Source organism: Sceloporus undulatus, chromosome 1 (genome assembly GCF_019175285.1).
Source record: "Sceloporus undulatus isolate JIND9_A2432 ecotype Alabama chromosome 1, SceUnd_v1.1, whole genome shotgun sequence".
NCBI lineage: Eukaryota > Metazoa > Chordata > Lepidosauria > Squamata > Phrynosomatidae > Sceloporus > Sceloporus undulatus.
The window spans coordinates 374,686,556-374,694,996 of record NC_056522.1 but is presented as its reverse complement, the minus strand read 5'-3'; the positions used below and the strand labels follow the sequence as shown (position 1 = coordinate 374,694,996).

The 8,441-nt window shown below is 45.3% G+C and overlaps 1 protein-coding gene across 1 annotated transcript in view; it reads left to right on the top strand.

Annotated features, from left to right (window-relative positions):
* Positions 1-3,723: 3,723 nt before the first annotated feature.
* Positions 3,724-8,441, top strand: part of OTX2 (orthodenticle homeobox 2) — a 15,131-nt gene continuing 10,413 nt past the window's right edge. The window contains 2 exon segments of the mRNA XM_042447038.1: positions 3,724-3,817; positions 5,048-5,199. Coding sequence (XP_042302972.1) covers positions 3,724-3,817; positions 5,048-5,199 — 246 coding nt within the window.

Sequence of the window (8,441 nt, the reverse complement as noted above, 5' to 3'; positions counted from 1 at the left end):
TTCTCTCTCCGTTTGTTCCTTTCCTTCCTTTCCTTTTCCTCTTCCTTCCTCCTCCCTTCCTTTTGAAACTATTTCCGCCTCCACCTTTGGATTCCACTGCTTTTTCTTAGCACTATAGTTCCCAGAATTCCTAGGGAAGCATGGCCAAGGATCGGGGAGTTAGAGTCTCCAAGCTCACTCCCCACACTTAAAAAAAACCAACAACAGAATTTAAATTATTTAAATCATCAACAAATAAACCAACCAGAGCCAGCCAGGTAGACCCATTGCCTCCCTGGGATTTCCCTAAGTGGTTTGCTTGGGTTGGGGCCTTCAAGTGGCTTGCCAGTTTCAAGGGGTTTTTAAGGCCAGGATCCTCTGAAATGCAGCCTCCAGCAGCTGGTCTTCCTCCTCGGTCTCCCATCAAGGACTAACCAAGGCCGGCCCTGCTTAGCTCCAGGGATCAGGCAGGGTCTGGTCCCTTTAGGGCCTTTAGACCGTATATTGGGCTGCCCTTTAGACCATTGGCCCTATGGGGCAACTCTCCCAAATGGTGGACTGGGTCCCTAACAGAGTAGCCCTATTGACTCAGTCAATCAACAACGGAGGTAAATCCAGAGGAATCAATGGGTCTACTCAATCAGGAAACCAGGATAGGCGTCTCCAAAAAAAAAAAAACCCCAATTTCTAAGGAATGCCGCTGTTTAATTCGTTCCTCTGAGTTCTGAAAAGAAGTGAATTCGGATCAGAGCCAAAGGGAGGAGCGAATCTGTGTCGCTTCGCTTCCTTCCTTCCTACCATTCCTTCCTTCCTTCCCTCCTCTGTTTCCCTTCCCTGCTCTCTTTCCTTTCGCCTGTCCTTCCCGCAAGTCTCTCAAACTCTTCTCTCTTTCTCTTCTTCTTTTTCTTTTTCCTTTCTTCTTCCTTCTTCTTTCTCGTTCCCTTCCCGCTGTTCTTTCTTTCTCGCTTCTCTTTCTCCTTCGCTCTCTTCCTTCCCTCCCTCTTCCCCCTCTTCCGTTCGCTTCTCTCTTCGCCCTTCCTTCTCCTCTGTTCTCTTTTCGTTTCTTCTCCTCTTTTTATTTTCCTTCCTTCCTTCGCTCTCTTCCTTATCCGTTTTTCTTCTTTCCCCTCCTTACTCTCTCTTCATTTCATCCCTCTTTCTCCAGCTCTTTCTTTCCTTCAGCCTTCCTCCTTCCTCCTCCTTCCTTCCTCCTTCCTACCTTCATATTCTCTCACTTCTCTTTCTCTCTCTTCTTTCCTTCTCTCTTTCTCTTCACATTTTCCTTTTTTCTTCTTTTCTCTTTTTCCCTCTTTCCTTCCTTTCTTTTCCCTTTCCTCTTTCTCTCTTTCTTCCTTCCTTCCTTTCTTTCTTTTTTTTCTTTCCTTTTCCTCTTTCTCTCTTTCCGTTTCCCCCTTCCTTCCTTCCTTCCTTCCTTTCCTTCCCTCTTTCTCTTTCTCTTTCCTTTCCTCTTTCTCTCTTTCACTTTCCCTTCCTTCTGCGTTCCTTCCTCGCCTTCCTTCCTCCTTCCTCTCTCTTTCTCTTCCCCTTCCTCTCTCTTTCCCATCCTCCTTCCGTCCTCTCTTTTCTCTTTCCCTTTCCGCTTTTTCTTTTCTTTCCCTCCCTCTCCCTCCCTTCCTTCCTTCTCTTTTTCTCTTTCTCCTTTCCACTTTCCTCTTTCCCTTTTCTTCCTTCCTTCCCTTCTTCCTCCTCTTGCTCTACCTTTCTTCTTTGAAAAGGGGAATATTTGTGTTTGGAAAGAGAGGAGAAAAGAAACCTGCTCCAGAGCCTCAAAACCAAACCCAAACCCTCTCTGAGCTCCTGCCGAAGCCTAGGCCCCTCCGGCTCCCCATGTCTTCCCCCAGTTTCCGGGGGGGGGGGTTCCCAGCTGTCAGTACCCTTCTTAGCCAAATCTGGGGATCCCTAAAACTTGCAAAGGAGGGAGACTTCCAAAAGGCATCTGCCTCCAAAAGGGGCCTTAAAAAGGAAGCCACCCAGCCTTGCAGAGGAAAAGGGACACTGCAAAGGAAGAAAGATAAACGCAAAAGCAGAAAATGCAAAATGCATATCCTTCCTTTTCTTTTTGGGAGGGAAGCTCGGTTTGTCCCCCCCCCCCCCAGAATGCACATACACACACACACCGCAGTCACCTTTCTTTATTTTGGATTTTAATATGCCTTCTTATATAAGATTATATATATATGTGTGTGGTGTGTGTGTGTGTGTGTGTGTGTGTGTTATATATATATGTATAAATATGTATGAAAACATACATAATATAAATGTATATATATACATACATACATATATATTATTATAATATATCCCAAAAAATCCAAAATAAAAGGGTGAACACCTAAACATATGCCATAAATATATATGTGTGTGTACCAAATAAAGAAGGGTGAACATCAGTGTATGGGTGTGTGTGTGTGTGTACGCGCGCGCGCGCACACACAATACACTGCTGTTCACCCTTCTTTATTTTGGATATAATATATATATATATATATGGCATACACCACACACACACATTATAGGTAGGTGTTTCACCCTTCTTATATATATAGCCCCCCCCATATATATATAATCCAAAATAAAGAAGGGTGAACAAACACCCGTGTCTTTTGCTTCCCGACGATCCTGTAGACACGGGTTGCAAACTCCCCAAGGGAAAGAAGCTTTCCTTGTTTTCTTCCCCTCCCCCTCCCCTCAAAAAACCAAACAACCCCCCCCCTCCATTAACTGGGAGGATATTCCCTTCAATCCCAGTTAATGCCTTGTTTGTTTAGTTTGCAAACCCTGCCTTCCCCCAAACACCCTCCGGCCGCCTGTCTTTCTCAAAGTCTGCAATCTTCCCTGAAACCCTTCCATCTAATTAACCAGGTGCAATTGGGGCTGCAGAGGTGCGCAGCAAACGACAATGGCAGAATTCCAAGTATGGAGCATGGCAGTTAACGTGGTGTCAAAGGCGGATTATCTCTGCATGCGGAGGCAGCCTTTGTTCTTAATTATTTTCCAAGGGGAGGGTCTTTGGGTCTTTAAAATGGGTTGATGTTGGGATAATTAACTCAGGGGACAATATAGAAGAATGAGCCTCCCATGGGAAGCCAATGCAAAAGTGTGGTTGTGTTGTGTTGTGTGTGACTGCTGCTGAGAAGGTAATTATTTTTTGCTTGTAACTTTTTTCAGGTTGTTGTGTTGTTGTGTGCCTCAAGTCGTTTCCAACTTATGGCCAACCCTAGGGGTTTTCTTGGCACGATTTGTTCAGAGAGGTTTTGCCATTGCCTTCCCTTGAGGCTGAGAGAGTGTGACTTCTTGCCCAAAGTTGCCCAGTGGCTTACCATGCCTGAGCCAGGATTCGAACCCTGGTCTCTAGAATCCGTCCAAACGCCAAACCAGGACACCAGCAGGAATCCCTTCACCCATGCTTCCATCCTGGACCATCTTGGTCAAGAGGTCTCCAACAGGCCTCCTTAAGTTCTCCTCCCTTTCCAGAACAAACCCACTTACCTGCACCTTCCTCCATCACTACCCTCTCCTTCTCTTCTTTCAGCTTAGGTCTTTGATCCCAGTCCATCCTGGCAAAGGCATCCATCCCAAGCTCCTGAAGAAGGAGAGGGAAAAGGAGGAGAAGGAGGAAGAAGGAGATCAAGAAGTCCCCCACTTCCCAACCACCTGCCCACCCAGCCCTCCTCCCATCCAGGAAATTTGGCCATCTTTCCTCGACCTCACCCCAACTTTAGCATGATGTCTTATCTCAAGCAACCACCTTACGCCGTCAAGGGCTGAGCCTCACACATCAGGGAGGGACCTTCCCATCCCTCTGTTGGGTACCCAGTGAGCAAAAATAAAAAAAGGGGGGGGATAGAATAGACTATTTTGAGGCATTGGACCCTCAGAAAAGAAATGGAGGGTGGAGATTTGGGGCCTTCTGAAGGTTTGGGGAACACCTTGAAGGACACATATTTTTGGGTTCCCACCAGACCCTAGAAGACTTTGGAGAAGAGAAGGGGTTTGGAAGAAGAGCGAAAAGGAGAAAGGACCAACCTCTCACCCCATCCAACCTGTCCCCAGACCACCCCCCAGATTAACCTTGCCTTCACATTGCTATACAATGTTGTGGGTTTCTTTGAGGGCACATACTAGAGGTGGATCAAGAGCATGTTTGCTTCCAATGGCTCGTGGAACTGAAGCTTGAGGAGAGTGTGATGGAGATGGAGAGGAAGGAGGTGTCTTCTGTGGGTGGGAGAAAGGGATGAAGGCATGTTTGGGGTGGAAAGGGGGGGAGAAGAAAGTGTTCAGGTCACCCTATGGGTGAAAATGGACCCTCTTCTATGTCTTTTAGGTCATCTGAGGAAACCTTACTCCTCAGATTCTATGCAAATTTGTAAGTCTGCCTCTTTTGAGACATGGTAAATCTCCCCTAATTTTGCTGCAAAACCTCATTTATCTCTCAACTTGACAAAAGAATAGGAAGACAATGCAGGTGCCCTGGGAAGGTTGCTCTGAAATTGTCTCCTGCTTCCCTTTTCACATTTCTGGACAGCTGGTCCTTGCAACAATACTCCTCTCCACAGTTTGCTTCAGCTTCTTTCTCTCTCCAAAGAAGCATTCTTCTGATGGGTTAGGCTCCAGCTGACTGGGGATGATGGGAATTGAAGCCCAACCCATCTGGGCTGGAGAAAGAAAAGGCTGATTTTTGAACCCTGGATGCTTACATGTGAGGAGGAGGAGGAGGAAGGAAAGGATCCAGGCCAGTGGTCTTCTTGGATTTGCTTCCAAGGGAAATGTGACTGGTGGAATGGGGAGAAAAGCACCCAAGGCCTGTCTCAACTGCCTTGGGGATCGCAAGAGTGCCATTTCACCCAATGGATGGAACAGGGCCTCAGGCCTATGGTTGGTTCCCACTAGAGTAGACCCACTCTTGACAGTTAAGTCAAACCTATGGACTCAGTGTGGCTCTATTCTAATGGGGCTACCATTAAAGTTCAGGCTGGTGGGTCTTCTTCCCTGTATGGTCTTTGTGGTGATTTCTTAATTATTTCCCCCCCTTTTTTCCTTCCTCCAGCTACGCCTCGGAAGCAAAGGAGGGAGAGGACCACCTTCACCCGAGCCCAGCTGGATGTTCTGGAGGCCCTCTTTGCCAAGACCCGCTATCCAGACATCTTCATGCGGGAAGAGGTAGCCCTCAAAATTAACCTGCCTGAGTCCAGGGTGCAGGTAAGGCAAGCAGCTGGTGGATGGGCCAGCCTAGACCTTTTTTTCTCTATTCTCTCTCTCTCTCCTCCATCCCTCCCAGGTCAAACCAGCCTTTCTCCAACCTGCTGCACTCCAATGCCCATCATTCCCAGGCTTCCAGGAGACTCCCAATCAACCTTTCTCCAACCCATTGTACTCTAATGCTTAATATTCCAAACTTCCAAGTGACACAAGAGGAGGAAGCATCAAAGTAGCTTTTTGCTACTATGCTGGACTCTGTTGCCCATCATCCCCTGACACTCAAGAGTTGAAGGCAGCACTAATTAGGCTTTCTTCAACCTGTTGGACTTTAAAGCTCATCATTCCCAGACAGCCAGAACATAGAAAAGGTGAAGGCAGTATCGAAAGTAATCTTTCTCCCACTTGTTAGACTTTTAAAAAAACATCATTCCTAGGCAGTCAGGCCACCAAGAGGTGGGGTGGCATCATGTTAGCCTTTATCCAGCCCACTGGACCCTAATACTCATCATCCCTAGTCAGCCAAGACGTCTCAGACATGGGGGATGGCATCAAATTACTTTCCTTCCTTAGCCATTGGACTTTAAAACCCATAATTCCCAAACACCAATCACTCAAGACCTAAGAGCAGGCAAACTGACTTTTTCCTGGCCTGCTGGTCTCTAATATCCATAATCTCCAGACATCCATGTCACCAAAAAGTTGGAAGACGGGGTTTAAACCAGGCCTTTCCTCTGCCTGATGGGCTGGGCTTCAACTCCCATCATCCCCAGCCAGCTAGTGCCCAACCCATCTGAAGAATGGTTCATGGAGAGAAAGAGACTGAAGCAAACTGTAGAGACAACTATTATAGCAAGGACCAGCTGTCCAGCAATTGGAGATGGGAAACAGAAGACAATTGACACAGCAGCCTTCCAAGGGCACTGGCATTGCCTTCTTATTCTTTTGTCAAGTTGAGAGATAAATGAGGTTTTGCAGCAAAATTAGGGGAGAGCTAACATTTCCCAACATGGACAGAAAAGAAAAATTAAAATTCAAGACCCTCTTGGTGTGGCAGGTGTTTTGTAATCTTGGGGTTTTTATTAATTTATTTTATTTTGCAAAATATTAAAATGCAAAATCCCCTCTCTTTCACACTACACAATTTACAGCACCATCATGACTCCACTTTAACTGCCCACTGACTCCTGGGATTTATCCTTTTCTGGAAGGAGGCACTAGAGCTCTCTGGTGAAGAATTCCAAATACCTCATCAAACTACAAATCCCAGGCTTCCGGAAGGCGGAGCCATGTTTGTGAAAGTGGGATCATTCTAAGTGCTAAAACGGCGCAGTGCGAAAGAGCAGGCTGAGTGGGTCACAACCTTATTTTCCTTACATTTCGGTGGCTGGAATTCTCTCTTTGCTTTATTTTATTTATATTTATTATTTATTTAAGGGATTTATACCCCACCTCTCTCCCAAAATGGGATTCAAGGTGGCTTTAAGGCAGTTTAAAGAGAGAGTTTAATAAAGAGAGAAATTAGATAAAAATGCAGGGAAGATGGAGCAGTCTATCTATTGCTTAAAACCGTGATAAGAGTAGGGAGGCTTGTGGATCTGGTTTCAATGCAGGAGAATGGCCTGAACTGTAGAGACACTATGCGAAATGCTTCAGCCTTTAAAATTCAGGCTAAAACCCAAAGCAGATTCACAAGGCAGCCAACAGCCTCCTTGGACAGAGCCTTCAGAAACAGTCACAGTAGGCTGCAAAATACCTGTTGTTGGGCAATAGTGGAAGAAGGTTAAACATCCCTGGCATCTGGTGGAAAACTGGAGGAAAACTGGATGCTGGTGAATGAAATAGACCTTCTGTCTGATCCAGTAGGACTCTTTGTCAGAGTTGGAGGAGGAGGTTTTTGGTCTTTTGTTCAAAAAAGGGTCCCCCCTCCCCAATTAATGTGTAGGACTTTGCCAGTCTAGGACTAGATCAGAAAATTAAGTAATAATATGCAGTTGAGGTGTTAATGGCCACTAAATTAAATAATAATTACATCATTCAAAAAAGTGCTCTTCTAAAGCAAGTTGATTTGGCTGAACTTACGTTAATTTCTTAACGGTCTTTCTTACGCTGTAAAATAAAGTGATGAATAAGAAGCAACTGAGACTGGATACTGGTCTAGCCATGAACAACTGCCAAGAGACTGTTAAATATTAAAAGGTTTAAATTGAAAGAGTCATTGTTGTTCCAGTAAGAGGATTGGAATATACAGTAGTAATAATAGCCAATTATTGAGGATACTCATTTAAAAAAAACAAACACAGGGTGTTTTTGCTTTAAATTAACTTGGTTTAACCAACCTGCTGCACAATGAAAGAACAAATTCAAAGATATAGCCGTGCTAGTCTCTAGAATCAGGATGCAGAGAGATTTTGTAGCACCTTTGAGACTAACTGAAGGAAAGAAGTTGGCAGCATGAGCTTTTGTAGACTAAAGTCCACTTCCTCAGATGCATTAGTAATACATCTGAGGAAGCAGACTTTAATCTGTGAAAGCTCATGCTGCCATCTTTTAGCCAGTATCAACGGTGCAGCAAGATCTCTCCACATAAAGAAAAATTGTATTACCATTCCTGCAGGTTTCAAGACAAAACTAGTCTTGCTTGGTCAGCGTTTCCACCATTCTTCACTTGGCCCACCATGTTTTCTGTCCCTATGCAACCTATCCCCTGTCCCCATCTTCAGCCCTCCTAGAGTGTGGTAAGATGAGTACAATCCTTCTCTCACCTTTCTTCCTTAATGTCACAACAACCTTGCACAGTAGGCTACTGGTGGCTCAACTAAGCAGGACTGGAGCTGTGCAGACATGATTCCCCGCACATGTTCGCATGGTTTCTCTGGTTGCTTCTGAGATGGTTTTTGATGTGCAGGAGTGCCATTTCAAATTGAAGGTTGGTGTGGGGAGGAAATTTCTTAGCAGTCCTTAGAGCTCTATTTTTGTGTTCAGTATTCAATCCTCCTTTCCAAAGTAGACTATTTTCAGAGCATTTGTTCTGGTTTCTACACGTTGTTGTTGTTGTTGTTGTTGTTGTTGTTGTGTGCCTTCAAGTCATGGTTTTCTGGGGCTGAGAGTGTATGGCTCACCCAAAGTCACCCAGTGGGTTTCTGTGGCTGAACTGGGAATCGAACCAAAGTCCTACATTCAAACCCCTACTCCATGCTGGTTCATGATAAGTTCATAGCAAGGTTATGTTAAGACATACTAGA